This window comes from Echeneis naucrates, chromosome 11, assembly GCF_900963305.1.
Source record: "Echeneis naucrates chromosome 11, fEcheNa1.1, whole genome shotgun sequence".
In the NCBI taxonomy this organism is placed as follows: domain Eukaryota; kingdom Metazoa; phylum Chordata; class Actinopteri; order Carangiformes; family Echeneidae; genus Echeneis; species Echeneis naucrates.
This window is the reverse complement of record NC_042521.1, coordinates 6,078,892-6,099,144: the sequence shown is the minus strand read 5'-3', so window position 1 is coordinate 6,099,144 and position 20,253 is coordinate 6,078,892. Positions and strand designations below refer to the sequence as shown.

The following is a 20,253-nucleotide window of genomic DNA, read 5'->3' as shown; positions in this document are numbered from 1 at the left end:
ATGTTTCTGCTGCAGAGAGAGAAAAGAGCAATGAGAAATTCATCTCTCCACTAACTGGAGTTTTTCCTCAGCACAGCAGACTGAGGACAAGTAAACACAACTAAGGATGACTAAAACAGGACTCCTGGTTGTCCTGTGTGACTGAAAAACACTGGAAAATATCTTGGGTTTCAGATTTAACACTTCGGCTGCAATCATGTCAAGGCTGAACAACAATTTGATTCATGAGTCAAACTGGATGCCAATTTGCCAGTAAAGAATCACATGAATATTAATAAGCAGGACACATAGAGCTAGTTTGAAGCCATTCCTGCTTCATGATCAGTTTCTTATTCTAAGCTTCTTAAAATACCACTCCCACAAATCTGTTCATTTACTGTATAAACACCTGTTTAAATACAAACATCCATGGTCATGTTGTCACACGTGCTGTTGTTATACCTGTTAAATGGTGTATATTTGGTGTATATACATTTGTTTACATCAGCTTTGCCCTCAACCCTACGTTGCTTGGTACAGTTTTAGAACGCATGATGCAACCTGCCACAAGTGTGTCATATGAGCAGTGGTCATTATGATTCTATTTGTGATTTAAATGTGCTATAAAAACCTGTGTGAAATTGCTGGGAGATAAGTAATGCTCTAGATCAAATTATCTAAGTAGCTCTGGATCAATACAACTGTAATTTGACTGGTCAGGAATTGGCACAGAAAGATCAAGATGCTAAGATTTTGGGGAATGCATCCATGCACAAAGGTCCCAACATATTCAACTCAACAAAGTTGTTCTCAACCAGATCATCCTGGAGCCATAAATATGAAAACTTTTGATTGATGATTAATGATACCAAGTAGGACAAGAGTAAGAAATCACAACAGACATAAAATATTGCTGTATTTGTTTCAATAGAAATCACAGTTAGCAGTATTCATGTATTCATCAGTTACAATAATCTCATTACCAATGTCAATACATCCTGATACATTTCTAAAGGAATAGCTGCACTGTGACTTTTAAATCTTTGAGTGCCTACAAATGCTTCTTGGGTCAAAGCTAATAAAGCGCTGGTAGCCGATAAAAAGCCAAAACAATACAAGGTTGATCAGCTGTATTTTGAAACTGGCAGCAAGCTTATTTCAACATGTCACAAAGCTGGAATGAATACTAAATAATGCTGGTAATAAAAAAAAAAATCTTATTGTAATTTTTTTATTAGATGTATTTATTAATTTGAAATACAAGTACAAAATGTTTCTACCCTGCATACTTGAGGGATAATAGGTAGCCCACTTATAACTTTACATGTGTCAGCTTATGAGGATTTTCTCTGGCTTTTTGCAGCAACTTAAGTAGTAATTCACAATTGCAAGGGGTTTGCGGTTCACGGGAATTTTTTAAGTAAGCGTAAACAAAAGTCATATCATGTGTCCATTCTCAAATCTAGTATGCCATACAGCAGGATAACAAAGTGTGTACCCACAAAAGAAACTTTATGTGCAAGCACTTCCAAAATATATCATGAAGGGAGTGAGTTCATATAATTTCAAATGATGACGATGGATGGAGGTCACATTATCTTACCACATGAGGGACAAATTAAAAATAAGATGTGCAACAGATTAAAACTGGAATTCACTTCATAGAAAATCCCAGTAAATGTCCTCAGTAGTGGAAAATAACATCAACACAGCAGCCAATTTCTATATTTGTTAAGGTAAGTGTTTATGCTACTGGATCTGATTGATGCCTTGCACTACAATCCAAGTAGTTCAGTTTAGTTAGGTTACTTAATTTTGTTTGCAGTAAAAAGATCATCAGCTTACACTTTTTAATAGCTAGTAAAATAAGTGAATCGGTCATTTATCCACTGCATACTATGCAGTGAAGCTACAGATAGATAGATAGATAGATAGATTTTTTTTCCCCCATTCCTTGACAAGATATATGTTATCCTCACTTCTGTAAGTATGTTTGTGTGGGAGTAATTTATCCACACAGCAGCCAAACACTGCTTCCGCCAACCAGACAGTGAATGAAACAACCAGCCACCCAACAAGCCAACAAACCCAGTTCTCTCTAATCTAAGCTTCTTGCCAGCCTTGCTTTACTGGGACGTGGTCCAATCAATAGAGACTGACGTAAGAGAGGTGTTACATAGTGAGAGACTTGTCCCTTGAGATTACTGAATATCTCACTGTCTCACACTGCCAAATGAACAATTACACACACATTACAGATGAGAATATTGACATATATTTACTGCCAATTAATGCTAAATTATGTAACCAAATAAGTTATGTCTGAAAACAGAAATATATACAGAAGAGCCTACTGCGAGATTGTGCATTATACAGTCTGTACGGATGTATTTGTGTGTATATATATATATATATATATATATATATATATATATATATATATATATATATATATATATATATATATATATATATATATATATCCATTGATAATTAGTTTAACTAGAATAAACACGGGTAATAATTATATAAATTAATCAACTAGTTATATTTTGCTGACTTTGGTAGGCATTCAATTATTTACTTCACTGGAGCTTCACCATGTTTGAATAAGGCACTATAAAGGTATTCCAAAGCCTGGATACTGGATCTACCATCTCTTGTGTATGGAGTTCAATCTTCTAGTTTAAACAACAAGGATATTTCAGATATACTGTAAAACAAAAGGGATACCAGACATATTTTCCACCAAATATAATCTACACAGACTTTGCAGGCATGCACTCACTCATAAACAGAAAGATGGAAACCATGCCCCTGCTCTGCCTGAAATATTTTCCTCTCTCTGTATGTGCAACTGATTTTGCATCTTGTTGCTGCCACTGTGTGCATTATGATTTCTTATAATTTAAAGCTTTGACTAAACTGAAAGGATATGAGAATTTCAATTCACTTTAGTCAGTAAACAAGATCTGTATTGACAACCTGCACCTTATTTGGATTCTGCTACCTTAGTAGCCCCATTTACACCTTCCTCTCCGAGACACTCCTCATCTCTCTCTTTTCCTTCCTGTTCTCCTTGTCCCGCTCCTTCAAGCAGCCATAACTGCCTCTGTCCATTTCCTCTCATTCCTGATCCTTGAGGTGATTATGGAGTAGAGAAGAAATTTTTCCATTTTAAGGGGCATGTCCTATCAGTTTCTCCCTCCTTTTACTGTATCCTCTTTATCCTGAAACCCCTGCCATTTATCTTTTGGTGAGATGCGCTTGCCCCCTGCACCAGCCATTAGTACAGTCCACCATTTAACAATTTATCCTAAATAAAGCCAAGAGGACAAAGAAAATAACATGGATCCTGTTAGAGTGCACACCACGACAGTTAGGAACACATTAAAACAAACGCGGAGGATGAGACGTACCGCAGGCACATGCTCCCCGTCGCTCTGTTCATCCATTTAGACTAAAACATCCACAAGGAAAACACAGAAGGGAGCTTCTTCTTTCTGAAGGTTATCTGTTGTAAAAGGTGTTTGTGTGCTAACTGCTAACAGAGACGCTGTCGCACTTGTCTATTACCTCTTCCTCCAGTCATCTCTATATACAGAGAGCAGGAGAGAGAGAGCGAGAGAGAGAGAAATAGCAAGCTGCTTCGGAATACACGGGGCTCCTCTCTACCCTGACAGCCCGCTCTTTGCTTGGCAGCAAATCCCACCATGCCACCATGAATATTTTATTCATCCAGCCAAGAGCTTAGAAAAACACACACATACACAAAAACCACACAGAGGACCTACACACACATTTGGAGGGCACAGAAGTGTTCACCCGCTGAGGTATTCAGGGCACAAATGAAGAGCCACCCCCAACAAAGACAAAGAGGAACAAGCGCACATGTGGGCTCGGCTTTCCTCGGAGAGTGCAATGAATTGAAAGAGGACAGATAGCTGAGGATTTATTAAGATTCAAATTTCCTGTGCACCTTTGACAATGACATTTACAGTCTGTATCATAGTATCAAGGTTGGACATGTCTTTCAACACCCTGTAATTTTTACAAAGAACGACAGCTCATTTGCTTCCTTTATACAGTAACAACTGTTTCCATGAGTAAAACAAAGAAACCAAAAAAACAACAACAACAACAACAACAACTACTACAGCAACAACAACATATTCCAGTAACCTAAGTGGGCTATTAAAGCCACTTTCCAGGAACTTTTACTTACTTCACCAGCACCGTTTGCAATTCAAAGGATCCCAAACCCTATTCAAAGATACCCTGTGCATGTGGCATCCATATCAGCACAACTCCAAATAGATCAAACACAAGATATCAAGACAAAGGTCAAACCACACCTAAATTCAGTAACAACTCATAGTGAGGAATATAAAATTTCCATATAAGCAGACAGGAGTGAGGTTTATGGTGAAACCACGCTGGTACACTTTTGTGAGATGCTAGATGTGCTCGTATTAAGCAGCAAAACTATAATTTTCTAGTGAAATATTTTAGATGACTGACTGAGTAATGATTTCCAGGAGAATGTACAACTTAACACTGGAATGGGAACAGTGCAGCAACACACAATTTTATATAAATTTATCAAACTATTGCTTAAATCCAATCATGCACTGTAAACTTATTCAAGAAACTTTATTTGAAAATTTTAATTGCAAACATTTTTCATCAGGAGAACTTAATAAAAGAGCAGTGTACACTGGTTCAATTATATAATTAGATTAAAGCTAAAGAAGCCTGAGATCCGTATTTCTAAGGTCAGCAGATGGTACGAGCTGTCCTTTAAGTCAACTGTCTTGGTACAGTGTGCCATCAGCTAGTTCAGAAGACATGACATTTATCAGAATAAGAAAGCAGAGTCATGCTTGTGTTCTGGTAACTGGAAAACTAAATGCAGTCTATGAATAAATTACAAGCCAACATTTCATCAAAAAACTATCTATTCATAGTTCCGTGTGATAGGTTTACTGTAGGTCTAGGTTAAAATATGTAAAGCAGGGTAAAGCAGTCTAAATGCCAACAGCTGAATGGCTCTGTTATATGAGACATAACATGTTTCACTGTTTTCCTCGTATGACTTTACAAAGGAATCCTGCTGTATTCTGTCTAACATTAGTTGCAGTAAGCAGCTATGGTTACACTGTCCAAAACAGCCCATAAGAAAAAAACTCTAAAAACAACTCACCAATTATCAAAACAATTATGAAACCGTTAATTGAATATGAATATTAATATGAATACAAGTATTGGCAGAACTATCTCCTTGTACATGCCTTCTAAGACAACAGTATTTCTCGCAATCTCATTCTTGATGAGTTGCAATCATCAAACTCCACATCCCCACCACCTGTGACTGGGGGAGGTTTCCTCCGTTACAAAGCATCTTAACTCTTTGGACCAGTGCCCACAGTAATCCACAACCTGTATGGAACTAAACAACCTAAATCTATCCCTTCTATTCACATTGGACTCAATCTTCTGGTCTTCTTATTACTCTCCTGGCTGAAATCAATTGACCAACCATTTGGTTAGGCTGTCATCTAGTTTGCTCAACATATCAATTATATGAATTAAACGTGCTTTAAGCTATTCTGAATATTGAATAATCATCTCAATGCATTAGCTCTGAACACATCTATTTGTACAGCTACACCTTTTCATAAAAGGTAAGGCAGAAAGATTTTCTTTGATATATGGCTATAGTTGCTCCAGTGTTAGCAGCATTCTCCACAAAGAGCTTTGGAAAACAAACATATCAATGCACTGGATCCATTATCCATCCCACTTACATCACCACCCACCACAAAACCAAACTCCCATGTTTTGCGACTGCCACAACCACACTTAGCATATTGGGGTTGGTGAGTTTTTTTCTTAAGTTTTCCTCTAATCGAAAGAGCTTTTAGAAAAAGGCAGAGTACTATTTAACAGTATAACCCTAGATCCTTTAATCTGCATGTTTGTCTTTGAGAAAAGAATTTTTTAAATCCGATTTAAAATATCAACATTTGGTGCTGATTTAACCTCCGCCTGCAGTTTGTTCCACTGGTTTGCAGCATAAAAGCCAAATTCTGCTTCTCCAAGTTTAGTCAGGACTCTGGTCTGACTAAATAAGGTTAATAATTGTTTAAATAAGATTTCAATGGAGAGCTTTTGGCTGACGAATTTGCAGAAACTACATACACTTGACCTCACTAGAAAATAATGCATTTAAGCTAAATGCATTATTGCTTTCTGCTGATCTCCACCCTTTCCATAGCCAGCAAGTCTTTCCAAGTAAATTACAGATGCATTAGATTGTGGTAGGAATAATCTCTGGCTAAAGCACACCAGCAAAGTAACTAAATTATACCCATCACTGACAATGAAGCTAACTTGGGACACTTAAACATTAAGTCAAGGCCTTGTGAGTAGCTACAGGCCCTTGCAGAGAGATAATCTTATGTCCTGAAGGAATCAAAACAACAACTACTCAATAGCATTACAATAGATAAATTCATTCTTGGTATGGCTATACAGCTATGTCTAAGCTAACTACATGCACAACAAATGCACTGGGCAACAAGCATGCCAAGAAATAACAAGCGGTCCTTGTTTAAACCAGATTCATGTTTAATAAACATGCACAACTAACTGAATGCAAGACTCAAGGTTTCACAATAGCACATTCTTTGGTATTGGAAGTCTGGATGGGTATAAAAGGTCTTTATTACAGTATGAGACTTAATTAAGAATTGGCTTGACTGTCATGCTTAGGGATGAATATACAGCTATCCAGCAGCTGGTTTTCATTGAACAGCAGGGGTTCAAGTTTCACCAGATGTACACACATGTTCATACATTCACACTGGACTCTCACACACACACACATGCCCATTAGTGAATGACTTACATGACAGCATTGATGTCAGAAAAGTCAACGAGCATTTTAAACTTAACCCTGCCAGCAGTTTCTTTTTGGGGATTGTTAACAATAATTAACGTTTGATGCTCACCATCCCATCACAGACTGTAAAGTTACACAGCATAGAGGATGTGGGTCTGCACTGTAAACCACAACTCATCCAAACATCATGTAACATATACAGAGTTAGCTCAATTTGTGCTGTTGTGGTTCCTGTCTGTGATATTGTATTTCTCTTTCAGTTCTCCGTGTATTATTCCTGTGTGGCCGCAAAAGCTTATTAAATCAACAACATTTCCTGTATTGGAAATGTCACACATGAAAGCGTGTCTATTTTTGGAGCACATTTGATATGCAAATAGACTTTTTATTTTACTAAACGTACTCGCCTGCTCCATTGGATAGTACGATCCAACCTGTTGAACTTGAGCCACTCATTTTTGTAACGTTAATGTGAACCGAATAAAAGGGCAGAGGAAGCTATCGCCAAATCCTTGTGTCTCAGTCTCTGTTGTGTAAGGTTGTCGGTCCAACACAAGCCGGTCTATGCGGCTAACGGGACATCTTTAAAATCCACCGCGGTTTAACGGTCGTAACGTCTCCGCTCGTGCGAGGCTAACTCGAGAAAACAAGGGGAAAAAAATATTTTTTTAGGGGCGAAATATAAATATTTGAAGGAACGACTTTAACAAGGGGGAGCTGAACTCAAGTTGTACCCCACGCCACGTGTCAGAGGCAGAAAGCCGGCTAACAATGCCCCCCTCCCCTGGGTCCGGAGCATCCCCGGTAGTCCTCCGGCCAGCTGGCAAACAACGAGGGGCAGACACGGACAAAGAGCCACGCTGATACAATGGTGGGCGAGCGGCTAACCGAGCAGGACCGGGACTTACCGTTCTCAGGAGGGGTCTCATTTGTTCCGAGGGTTCGTCCATTTCAGCCGCCTGCCGGAGCTGTGTCAGAGGTAAGCTCTGTTTTGTTTGTTTTTCGTTTTTTTTTTTTTTTTTTTTTGTTGTTGTTGTTTTGTTTTGTTTTGCCCCTCTGCCGGTCAAAGCGTAGCAGACCAAGCCGGGTGACACTTGGCAGAACTGAGTGAATGGGCTGCGCTTCCCCCAACGACGCCGCGAAGACACGCCTCCACAATGATTGACAGCAATTGGTTGCCAATAAGCTTTCAATAACCGGTGTGCCTAAGCCAATCGGATTCAGCGACGTCATAAAAGGGGGGCGGGACAAATACCCTTGCTGCCTCAAAGTGCTAAGCGGGCTTTCTGTGTTCAAACTGTTGCTAACTCTTGTGCACCGATCCGAGCTTCCGTCACCTCCAATGTAAGTCAGCCAGCTTTGAACTCGCAATGAAATACACAAAACTTTCACTTTTATAAACGTTTTATATCCGTACGCTTGCAATATTCGGTCAATGATCTATGGCACAATATTAGCGAGAATTATCGTCAACAACAAGCATTACGAGGTAAAATATCCCCCATAACCTAAAGCCAAAAATAAATAAAAAATAAAAATAAAAACGTATGTCTCTGTCTTTAAATAATGAGTTTGTTTTTTTATAAAGGTAATCAAAGCTAGAGTGGTTTTGAATTGGTTTTATTTCACTATCCAAAAAGTGAGGAATTGTCACTGGAAAGCACACAGAGCCCATCTTTACTATGGTTCATAGCCAATGACGCATACTTTCTAATTATATTTGCTAGTAAGTGCCTTATATTTGTATTTTGGAATCTGGATTTCACATGAAAACTGTGTTACATTTAAAAGTAGTCCGGTTGCTCGTAGCATTAACAAATGGAGTGAGCCTACAAAATTAGAAGTCTCATGATTTTTGATTTTAAATTGAGTAAAATTTCCAGTTTGAATTGTTATGGCACAATAAAATTACAAAAGCCCTGATTACTTTTTTAAGGCGCAGTTTCACTGGATTCTTGATGGCTTGAGCGTTTTGATAAAGTATTTATTCTTTTATCTTTATATATTCAGTTGCTTTTGAGGTCAGATTAAGATCAGTGTTTGCATGGAGGCACATATTAGAGCAAGATTCACTTAGGAATGATATTCAATATTCATGTGTTTGGAAAGTGGGTTCAACAAATGCCGTGTAATGACTCATTATTACCAGCAGATGGCAATCTTGTATTGAGAAATCCTCACTAGCAAGGGACACCAGCAGTTGGCTGTGAAAAGTGAAGACTAATTCACAATTCAGAGGCAATACTCTCATTTCTCTTTTGTCTACCTATGTCATTTAGGCAAAATAATTATTCTGAAATTAAACCAACTGTAATATCATAGATTTCTAAAATGGCTTATTGGCCAATATGATTTTTTAAACCAACAAAAATGTATATAATTACACTCAATACTCTGGCCTTTTTAATAACATTGAACTAAGATTTTTTTAGTATAACCTTTCTTACAGACATATTGAGTTTGATATATGGAAATGAATGAGAAATCACTTTGTGATTATGAACTTATACAATACACCTAGGGCAGAAATCAGACAGATGCAAACAGCAAAAGTAGTCAGTGTTTTCTCAAGAGTTCATTGCTGTCTTCCTTTAAATAGAGCCAGTTCCTCACCCACCCAGCAACCTCCAGCATAATCACGCGGCAGCTCAGAAATAGAGCTGCGAGGTGGGAGATCAAACTATCACCTCTTAATTGTACCCCGAGTCTTAAAGATGCTGAGAGCCCATTAGCGCACAAAGAAGTGTGCTGTGTACCAGTCCTAAAACCTGCATATCCATAATGCAGCTGGGAGATGAGTCAGAAGTTAGACAAGTGGAAAAATCACTACACTGACTTCCACCTGTGCTGGGACTCATGTAAAGAGACACAGACTGCAAAGTGTGGTGATGATAAGAGATGGTGAGAAAGTTTTCTCTATGAATGATTTAGAAAAGAAAAGGGTAGAACAGAGAAAGTGCACTGAACTTAATGTGGTTGACGAATGAAAACATTGTCTGTTAACATTGAGTGAAATAGCCAATAAAAAGGCAGGCAAGTGGGTTTGTGGTTGTGGGCAACTTCAGGCAACAGATTGGAGTTTTTACCATGTAAAGCGTAAGCCACCAAATGAATATTGACTGTGTAATTTTTTTGTCTCAGAAGCTGTATAAGTTAAGAGTTCCTTTTTCCCAGAGGATTTAGTTGTTGTTTTTTCTCTAGTGGTGAGACCTTCGAAGGGTACCAGGAGAGAAGGAAGGGAATGTGAAATTCCCAAATCTGTTGGAGCGCTCCATCAAAGTGCCAATGCATTGATTTTGACCACAGATCTTTTCCACTCGGCTGCCTGTGCCTGCCCTACCCAAACATTGCTCTCAAGGCTACTGTCCTATGGGAGCCTTATTGCCCCTGAATCCTGTTCAACTCCTTGGGGAAACCTCATGGGGGTGGGGGGCTAGTGACCGGCATGGTGTACCCAAATCGACAGAGGGATGGGTAGAGACTGGGAGGGGAAGGCTGCGGAGATGGTAAATGGTCATGGGGGTCATAAGGGGGAAAGTGGCAAGGGGGAAACGGGGGGGTCCGGCCTGTTGAGGTACATCCCACTGCCCTCCAGAGGGAACACAGGGGTTGGAAATCAATGTGCTGTTAAGTGCAGCTTAGCTGCGGGATACTCTCCAACATTATCCATGCACTAGTGAATCAGGGTCCGTCTGCACGCTGCACCATCCACAGGCACCAACACAAGGCCCTTCCACGCCTTCCCTTCCTTTCACCTCTGTGCTCTTTGCCAACACTCAATGCCCTTTCTCCAAGCAGTTGTGACGCTGGTAACATGAGACTCAGCTCACACCAGGGTCTTACTCCAACAGACCTGTGAGCATTACATACTGTAGTCAACCCGCTGCCCCCTTCCTTAAATCCCCTGCTGACAAACCAGTTCCAAATGAGGCAATGAAACTAAATAAAGCATCGTGGTGTATACATCAACACAGGTGGAAAGCCGGAAGCATACTTTTTGTCACCATCGGAACTGTTTCACCCAAAACAAAGACCATATGCTCATGATGAACGAAACAACATCAAATGACTCACTGGTTACAGAACATCTAACACAATATGACGTGACACCTGTGAGCTACTGTTGGCAGACAACTGGAGTTGCACTCCTATGTCACGTGTCCCTTTCTCCATTGCCATCTTCAATATTCTTGAGCCACCCTTTCAAGATCCAAAATCCTTCCTGAAATAAAAGTCAGATCAGTAATTGAATGCATTGCAAAACAAAAGAGTGTCCACGTAAGACAACTCCAGGGGGATAGTTTTGCAAAAACTCTAAGTGGCTTGATAATCATTTAAGAGAGGTGGTATTTATTAGCATATCAAAAGGGGAAATGTAGTGTGAAAAGCAAATTTAATCACCAGTGCCCCAGTGTTGCCTGTGTGTAGGTTAACGGATGTCTAAAAAATCTTGACCCAGACACACGCCAGCCTGTGGCTGCATTTAGTCAGTGAGAGCAGTAATAGTGTGTGACTGAAGGTGAGGAAACAGCCCCAGGCCTTCATCTGTGTTTAGATGTCAGCCCTCCTTGGGTACAATGTCTCTGTAGCCTCTTCGGCCTTTCTTACATGAGCTCTGAACATGGTCACCAATGGATGGCCTGAGGGAAGGACACAGACTGTTGACACACACACACCCATGAAACAAAAAGTAGAAAAACAGAGCAGCAAAGTTATACGAATACTGTGCAAAGCACTGGCCAACCACTGGTCCTCCTAGGCCTTGAATTACTGGCACTAAAACAAAATGCATTCACGTCCATGGATTGTACCTTACAATGTTAGGGGATAGCAGTGCGCTCCTCAAGTAATATCCCAGTGCGCCTATCTTCTTTACGTCAACATGGTCTGAATCCGTGGAAGCATCCTGTAGAGGTGACCATTGATTACTGTACTTCTTGCATGAATGGCTGAGAAAGACACTATTTATCGACTTGTTGTTGGATTTTGGAGTTTCTCAAGGATCCTCTGTCATAAAATCATTGGAAATCAATTAAATAAATCATCAGAGAGTTTGCAGTTTAAATACAAGATATATGTTCATGTTTCAGTATGCGTTGCTGTTGTACGCATTACATCATGGACAGACATTTTTATTTCAGTGCAGAGATTACACCTACAGAGTCATAGAAGAGTCACAGAATTATTACATCAATAAAAAAGCAAAGCAGTTTGTTGACACGTGAAGACTCAAAAAGTTACTGAGAGAATTCGGACAAAGTCTGTTACAAATCTTGTAGCAATTATTACCAGTACAGTATGAGGAAAGGAGCATAAAGAAATTCTTTGCAATTGTCATTGTATCAATTAGTGTAACTTTTCTGCAGCCTTTTCTCTAATGTGTGTAGCTGCTTTGGTTGTCCGCTCATAACCTCGACAGTTACACTCCACCTCCCAACCACTGATGAGCAGAGGTCAAGACAACATGAGAACAAGAATAAAAGCATCATCAGATGTTCTGAAATACAATTTGCTGACACGTACAAGTGCAAACATTTTTATTCTCCAGACTGAAACCCCCCGAAGAGCGTTTTTCTTACAGCTTTCCTGAGAGGCCAGGGCAATCAAGCACTCTACCTTGTTAGGAGGTGTTAATTGGAGTTAGTCAGACTCCTCACTTTGTCAAGGAGTCTGACAAGAATTAATTAGAATTTGAGTATGTAAATCACTTCAAATTGGGGTTCTTATGGGGGAGGATTTGAAGTATTTTCACTGAAGAAAAACAGGTGCTGAGAGCATGAGCCAAGCAGTCTGTGTGAATATTATGACTTCTCTTTTTGTGGATTTTATCTTCACTAATCCACTTTTGGAGAGGCCATAATTCCACAGTATAAATAGAGGTGTTGAGCTGTACATTGCCCTTTGTTGGATGGCTGATGGACCATTTTACATTTAGCCTGTTTTCATATTTTCTAAGTGCACATGCTTGAAATTCAGTTGCATTGATTAGGTAAATTATAAAATGTGTGAAAACACCATGGCAACAACAGAAGGAATAGTAGGACTATGCGCTTTTGTTTGCTTTTCACCTAATTGGGCCTGTGTTGTGAGTCATGTCATGTAAGACATGTAAATCTCATATTTAAGTCACACTTCACTCACTTGAATTGTGAGCTGTGGTGTGAACTCGTAACGCTTGTTTGTCGCTTAAAAATTATTGCTCAGCTCTTTTGATGCACCAACAGCGAAGGTTTATTTACAGGGGGAAGAAAAATAAAAAATCTTACAATCTCCTGTAAGAGAGACACCTTCATTCCAAATGCCACCATCATTTTCTCATGTCATTTAAAAAGTTAGACTAAACAGGGGTTAATCAATGGAGAGGGAAGATTTAAAGCAGTCTAAGCTTTTTCAATTTCCGAAATTAATATTGATGCAGTTAAACTCATTTGCTTATGGGAGAAAGACTGATTAACAATAGGCCTTCCTTTGTTTAACTGCATGATAAAATAACCTTTTCTTTCTTTTGTTGTTCCCCATCCTTTCTTAAAGCATTGTATTACACAGAGTAGATTTTAATACTACTTGTTGCAATGTCAGCTTTTTGACAGCACCCAGTTGGGGCCTCTGTTTTAGAGGCCCTAATCCATGGCCTTCAATAACAAGCAATAAAACACAGCAAGTTTACAATTTCTCCGACACATTGACTGCTTGGGGCATGCAATTTTCTGGCTTTAAAAGTAGATGCAGCATCTTTTATATAGCTAATAACGATAGACAATCTTAAAATCAGTTAAACCTTTCCTGACGTGATAAGAAAGCATACAGAGAAAGACATTTGAACAATGCTTTATGAAAAGCTGTTTTATTATCCATTTAATAACACCTCCATGAAGACATTTTTTACAAGATACATCACATTCTAAAGTGCACGAATACTGTACAACAAAAAATTGACTTAAATACGCAAGATAAAAGATACCACATTCGTGAAAAAAAAGTGTAAAAATAAATGAAGAAAAAGGGACATGCTTTTTCAAAAACAACAATCACTATGCATGTTTCTGCTCAGGTATGTGAGAGGGGCTGGCCTGGGAAAATAACCTTGTGCAGCTTGCTTGGGGGAACACTAAGCTTTGGCACCTTTAGAGAAAAGAGAAAAAAGACATTAACAAGGAACGGAGAGCACTCAGTAATAAACAAAAGAATTATATATAGCTTCAATAAATACAGTCTTAGGGGCTTGTGTAGAATGCATAATAACCCATGCCTTTTGGGTTGTCCTTGTTGTACTCCTCCGTAGTCAAGTCCTCACACTTGATGGTTGGGGAGTTCTCTGTGCTTGAGCCCCCAGGAGACATCCTGCGCCTCTTGCAGACCATTGAATACACGCCAGAATCAGTAGAGTCCACCGATTTCAGTGAGTGGGATGTCTCGATCCAGGTCGAGGCTGCTGGCGCGCTCTCCTCAGGAAGCTTGTCTTTAGTAGTCCCCAGCTGGTCCTCCGGGAAGGCTGGAGGGCTTGGGCGAGGGGACCATGGCAGCCCCGTGGTCATCTTGCGCTGGTAAGAGCTTCTGGTGCCCCAACCAGCAGCCATAGAGGCGAAGGCCGAGTCTGGGTAGTAACTGAGGGCGTGGGATGTCTGCAGCGACAGGGGCTTGATGCCATACGACAACAGGCTACTGGTGGAATAGTCATTGTCATACGACAAATCCAGCTTGTTGGAACCTGGTTGTTGTACTGGTGGGACAAACCAACGTTGGGCAGAGGCAGCGGCGCTGGTGTCCTCACTCTGTGGGGAGAGAAGGCTGTTGGTTTGAGGAACAGCTCGTTCCCCCGTGTAGAAGCGGTTCTGAGGCAGGTTGTTGACGAACTGGTCCTGAAAGAAAGGCTGCATGGCGTAGCGAGCCCCAGGCACGATTTGGGTGGAGCGAGGAGAATCTGTAGGGGATGGAGTCAGCCTGTCACTCTCTGGAGCTGTGTACATCCTGTTTCGACAGGCAAAGAAGCAGACACAAACAAAAGAATATATAAGTAACTGAGAAAGTTCAGTGTCCAAGACATGTCGAGTTGTGTGCCACAGAAGTACAAAAACAGATCAACCGCACGGCTTAAGTGTCAGATACGTACGAGTCATAATTGTCCCGGAAGCCTTTTGCAAACGGATTGTGATCTATCTTCAGCTGTGTGATCTAAAAGACAAACAAAAAAGACATTACAATGCTGCTTAATTAATTAACACAATCTTTATCGTATAGTAATGACTGCTATAAGGCTCCAAGTAATTCATAGATAAAAATATTTTTAATTAAAAAAACATTTTAAATCTTACATCTGTGTTCTGGTAAGCAGTGACAGCTATAAACTGGTTCTCTGGAAAGGTGAAAGTTTGAGTTCTGGCCTCGTTGCTCATGTCTTCAACACCGTCTTCTGTCACCTCCACAATGTGCAGTCGTGGTTGGTATTTATGAAGCGACTGCAAGACTATCATCTGCAGAGGGGAGATGTGTGATACCACGACGCTGCGAAATTTCAAACACTAAAGCATCATTTGAATGCTTTATCGATTCAATTAAAGCTAATATATATCATTACAGATAGTATTATTTTAGTGTCAATGCATGTAAATAATTATTTAAGATTAACAAAATTATTACCAGAAAATTATGTTTGTCCGGTTGGTAAAACTGAATTTAAACAGTTCAGAAACCAATATCTCACCTGTGTGTTGTTATTGTTGGCCCCTTTATTGTTGGTCAGCTTCAGCTTGCCAAAAGAGATCTCTTGTCGCATCCAGTGAGCTCCAGTGTTTGGTGATTCGGGATGAACGTACATCTTGTTACCTAAAAGTGAAATAATTCAGTCAGTGAAAGGGCAAACAGAAAGACTGTGTCTGTACACACTCTTCTGACGAAACAAATGTGTGATAAAATTATATGCTGCTTTCTGACTTCTTTTTTCCCCCCCAAAGACTTTTTATTATTCTACTTAGTTTATTTTATTATCAGCTTGCTCTCGAAAATATTTACATGAAAATACAAGAAAATTTGTTCCTTTGAAAAATTATTTCAGATAAAAGAAACAATTGATAATAGATGAGAGAGGAGCTCTGATTGTTCTATTCAATAATAACTCAAACCTCAAATTAGAATTATATTTTTCCATTAAACCACCAAGAAAGAAACAATAATATTTCTGTGTAAAAAGAAAACCCTTTAGAAGCAGTCATTTGAAGAGGAAAATCTGCATTGTCACATTAATGACAAATTAAAATTGTACATATAACCCCCCCCATATTTCAGATTTAAAAACACTGACAACTAAAACCTGTCAAAAAGGATTTTTCCCTCTCAAAAAAAAAAAAAAGGTTTAAAAAATTTGTTAGTTTCCAAAACAATTAAAATTGCAGTTCATTTAACTTTTACACGCAGGTTTCATTCTGACATCCTGAAGATGTCGTGACTAACATCATCAGCATCGACGACATTGTCAATTTCTCAAAACACAAAATACAAGTGGAAAAAAAAAAAGAAAAGAAAAGAAAAGAAAAAAGCTCAATGCTTTTAAAGCTGTAGTTTCACTCACCTTGCATATTGTTGTCTGCCTTCCCACAAGTGACCCACTTCCCTCCCTGAAAGCGCCAGTGATTCGGGTCAGCCAAAACTATTTCTACAAAGACATTGTAATGGGCCGTGAGGCTGAGCCCGGTGATGTTGAAGCTGAGGAATGGGAACATCCGTCTGCAGGAAAAATAAAAAAGGCAAACAAGACTAATTTAACAGCTGAGCTCAAACAGCAGGAACAACACCAACACTAAACACTGACGGTGAAATTCTTCCTATGTTGAGGGGATGCGTATAATTTTAAATAGATTTTTTTTTTTATATATATTATCCGGCAGTTATTGGCTCATGTGTTGTATCAAGTGTGTTTTTTACCATCGACCAGAAACGAAATCTTAAATTTCAGAACACCAAACCCCGAAAAAAAAAAGCCGAAAAGTAGACTGATAGTGTGCGTAAGATTTTCGGGCGTGCGTAAAAGATGGTGACAAATAAAAGGACTCCTGTCTTGAAAATCGAAACCGAAAGAGACTATTTCATATTTGTAAATGTACGGAATAGATTTTTATTTTTATGTGAGGCCTTTAAATCCTGCGGCAGCCCGTCTGCTCACCTGCCCTGTTTGGTGATGATCATCTCGGTCTGGTGCCGGTGGAACTTGAGCCACAGAGGCCGGTTGCACAGATACACCTGCGCCCTGGCTCCGGCTGCAGAGCCCGACAGAGTCATGGAGCCGATCCCGGTCCCCGTGCCCGGATAGGACGGGTACAAACAGCCCGGGCCCTGGCTGAACTGGTACCCTCCGCTGCTAAACTGGCTCCGGCCGGTGCACACGGACGAGGAGGAGAAGCCTGTGGGCGGCAGGACGGATCCGTAATGAAGCGACGCCGGGTACCTGGAGCTGCCGGAGCCCGTGTACACCGAGCCGGTCTGTCCTGCGTAGGGAAAGAGGGAGCAGGGGCTCGCCATGTCGGTACTCGCCTGGGACGACGAGATGAAGTATCTGTCAGAGCCAAGTTCGTCTATGTTGTACCGCCGGCTCGCCAGCTCGTCCTCTCCCAGCACCGGGGAGCCTTTCCTCCCATCGGGCCCGGCCTTAGAGAAAGCGTCCCCCTCACCCAGCATCCCGTTGCCCACCCCGCTCAGGTACTTCTTGGGCGCGCTGCTGGACTCTGAGTCCGTCCGGTCGATCTCTTGGAAGTCGAGCTGCGAGGACGGCCTGGGGCTGTTGTTGGCACTGTCCGACGAGGAAAGGTTGTAAAAGGTTTTGGGTAAATTGATGCTGGCGCTGGGCAGGATGTTCTCTAGCTGCATTGTTGTGAGATCTTGCAATAAATAAGAAAAGCTGTTTCTAGAGTCCACAGAGTGAATCTCGGCCGAGGAGGCGACTCCTTCGGGGGGGGGGGGGGGGGTTCTTGTGTCTCAGCTCGCCTCCCTCCCTGACGGATGATGGAAGAAGGTGAAACCTTCTCCTCACTTGAGGATTTTCAGATCGGATTATGGGCTGGATGTGGGACGATCAGCGGCTCTTATAAGATGTAGGCTCTCCACACACCCAACTGGCTGTCAGTGCGAGGGGAGGAGCTTTTTGGAGAAGCATGCAGGGGCACCAGTCCTGTACTGGTCCCGATTTAATTCAATTACAAAGTGTCTGCTAGAAATCACACCGAGGGAAACTTTGGGCGGATTTTTACCCTCGTGTCTCGGGCCTAGACGTCGCTCCACACGGCCAAAAGCCAACATCTTATATCGCTGAAATCAAAAGTGCAAATGATCCTCGGTTTGCTTTGGACTTTTACCCAAAGATTTCATCACATCTTACCCCCAAAAGATTAAAGACGAGAAAGGGAAAAGCCCCCCCCCCCACAAAAAAAAAAAACAAAACCAAACAAACAAACAAACCAAACAACAACAACAACAAAAAAAAGACACCAGTCACCTCTAAACCTTCAGTTCAGGTCTCAAAAACGCATTCACATTGTCACATTACCTCACTCACACTCACCCCAGAGGATTTACCCTCGATTAACAGCAGACACCGGGACCTTTCCCTCCGCTGCACACACTCCAACACGTAAAAAAAAAATCACATGTGCACCTTATTTCCTATAATTGGTCTACGCCACCTCTTCCACTTCCAGGTTCCACAGTCACTGAGAAGTAACGAGTGTCAAAAGTGATTAAATAGATTTATCTACAATAAGGGAAGAATAAATCTCTCTCGTTTAAAATTATTATTATGAATCTTATTACCAGTATTATTTGTCGCTCTTTAAGATAAAAGTAAAACAAGTCTCCGCGGATCTTTAATATAGACAATATTTCTCCCCGTTTCTTTGTTTTCTCTCAGTTTTATTCAAGCTCTTTAATTCTCTTGAGAAATTAAAAAAAAAATAATATATTAAAATACTATTTAATATCGGTGTATTTTTTCAAATAAAACTTTTAAATTATTTTTACATTTTTTAAACTAATTCGCACCGAATTTTTTTTTTCTTTTCATTTTTTCTTTCATTTGAGGAACAGGAAACATTAGGGCAAATAAGATGAATCTGAAATTAATTTGGCCTTTTTTTAAGAAGAAAGAAACCGTTTGAACGAAGCTGAAGACGATTATTTGCAGTTTCACTTTGACAGATCATTTGGTGATGTTATGAAAAGCATTACTAAGAAAGTTGTTTCTTTCTTACGTTTGAAGTAAGGAAGGATTTCAAAGGGAAGATCTGCCGTGATTGCTTGTTGGTTTATGGGAAGCCCAAACAGAGAGAGAGAGGGTGCACTGTAACACTAAGCCTGCAGAAGTCTGCATGCAGGCGGAGCAAGGATGGAAATACAGACGGCAGGAAAATAATCATAACCGTAAAAGCAAATGAAGAAAAATAAAATGTTTTGATTGAATGTAAATTAATTGAAAACTGCTGCTCACTCTCCCACACACACACACGCAGACGGAAAAAGCGAGTCGAAATCTCCAAAGCAAAACTAATGTAAGGGACAACAAACGTGGCTGGTCCAGGACCCGGACCTGATGATGAAGGGGTCTGCCGGCAGGTACAGGGTACAGCGCTCTCTAGTGACTGATACGGATCACTGGCTAATATTGGCCCCCATCCCTGTTCATGTGAAAGTGACTTAACACTGTAAAAGAGCTGCATGCAGGCCGCCAGCTCTCACTTCTTCCTCTTGTATCTCACTTTACATCAGCTGCAACTGCAGTGAGCTCAGCTTGTGTCTGTGCTTGCATCTGTGTGTGTGTGTGTGTGTGCATGAGCGCCTGTGTGTAGTTTGTGCATGTGGGCACATGTGAGACTTGAAGTAAGCTGGAGGGGGAGTAAGGGGTGAGATGAATTTGGGGAAAATGGGGATACAAATCTGTGAAAAGCTGAGGGAGACTCTCGGCTGGAGGCAGATTGGCTCGTGTCATAAATGGGACAGTAAAGCTGGCAATTGGGCCATCAGGGGACCAGAGTTACATGCATACAGCGCACGGTCTGTCAATCAAGACTCAGACCCTTCCCAGATTACTGCACGGAGGCAGAAACACCAGGCATATGACTACTGAGATCAAGCATGCTGTTTTTCCTCCATTTGATTGAAGTCAGCTCTATTATTTGCTTTGACCTGTGTCTCAGCAGAGAATCTCACTTATCTGCATCATAACCAAATTCTGATTTTCACCAATCACCTATTTTTTCTGTTCTTTGCAACAAACACACAATTCCCCATGGAAACTTGTAAGATGATACCTCCGGAGGAGCTTTTGGGTCTCATGAAATAGGGTTACTCTAAGCCATTAATTCCATTTTAACTCGATCCGTTGTGAACGC

The 20,253-nt window shown here is 40.6% G+C and overlaps 2 protein-coding genes across 5 annotated transcripts in view; both read right to left on the bottom strand.

Moving 5' to 3' along the window:
• LOC115051052 (sodium bicarbonate cotransporter 3-like) overlaps positions 1 to 7,991 on the bottom strand; it is a 31,975-nt gene extending 23,984 nt beyond the window's left edge. For 2 of the 3 annotated variants that reach the window (XM_029514318.1, XM_029514319.1), the window contains exon 1: positions 7,792 to 7,991. In XM_029514318.1, coding sequence (XP_029370178.1) covers positions 7,792 to 7,833 — 42 coding nt within the window. In that variant the 5' untranslated portion in view covers positions 7,834 to 7,991. The remainder of the gene's footprint in view (positions 1 to 7,791) is intronic. The other variant, XM_029514320.1, reaches the window with a different exon arrangement.
• A 5,740-nt stretch (positions 7,992 to 13,731) lies between these two features.
• eomesa (eomesodermin homolog a) lies at positions 13,732 to 17,812 on the bottom strand. 2 transcript variants are annotated; one of them, XM_029514054.1, is made up of 7 exons: positions 17,040 to 17,812; positions 16,449 to 16,603; positions 15,585 to 15,706; positions 15,196 to 15,354; positions 14,994 to 15,055; positions 14,133 to 14,851; positions 13,732 to 14,005 (listed from the first exon to the last, which is right to left on the bottom strand). In XM_029514054.1, the coding sequence occupies exons 1-7, from the start codon at positions 17,738 to 17,740 to the stop codon at positions 13,992 to 13,994; spliced, it is 1,932 nt and encodes a 643-aa protein (XP_029369914.1). In that variant the 5' UTR covers positions 17,741 to 17,812; the 3' UTR covers positions 13,732 to 13,991. The 2 variants fall into 2 exon arrangements, with proteins under 2 accessions (XP_029369914.1, XP_029369913.1); XM_029514053.1 differs by having other exon boundaries at positions 13,732 to 14,851.
• Positions 17,813 to 20,253: the final 2,441 nt, after the last annotated feature.

Excerpts from the sequence above, each read along its gene's own strand:
- eomesa (XM_029514053.1), bottom strand. The coding sequence starts at position 17,740 with ATGCAGCTAGAGAACATCCTGCCCAGCGCCAGCATCAATTTACCCAAA. Across the intron at positions 15,707-16,448 it reads GGCAGACAACAATATGCAAG|GTAACAAGATGTACGTTCAT; the intron begins GTGAGTGAAACT and ends TTTCACTTTTAG. Across the intron at positions 15,355-15,584 it reads CCAACAATAACAACACACAG|ATGATAGTCTTGCAGTCGCT; the intron begins GTGAGATATTGG and ends TCCCCTCTGCAG.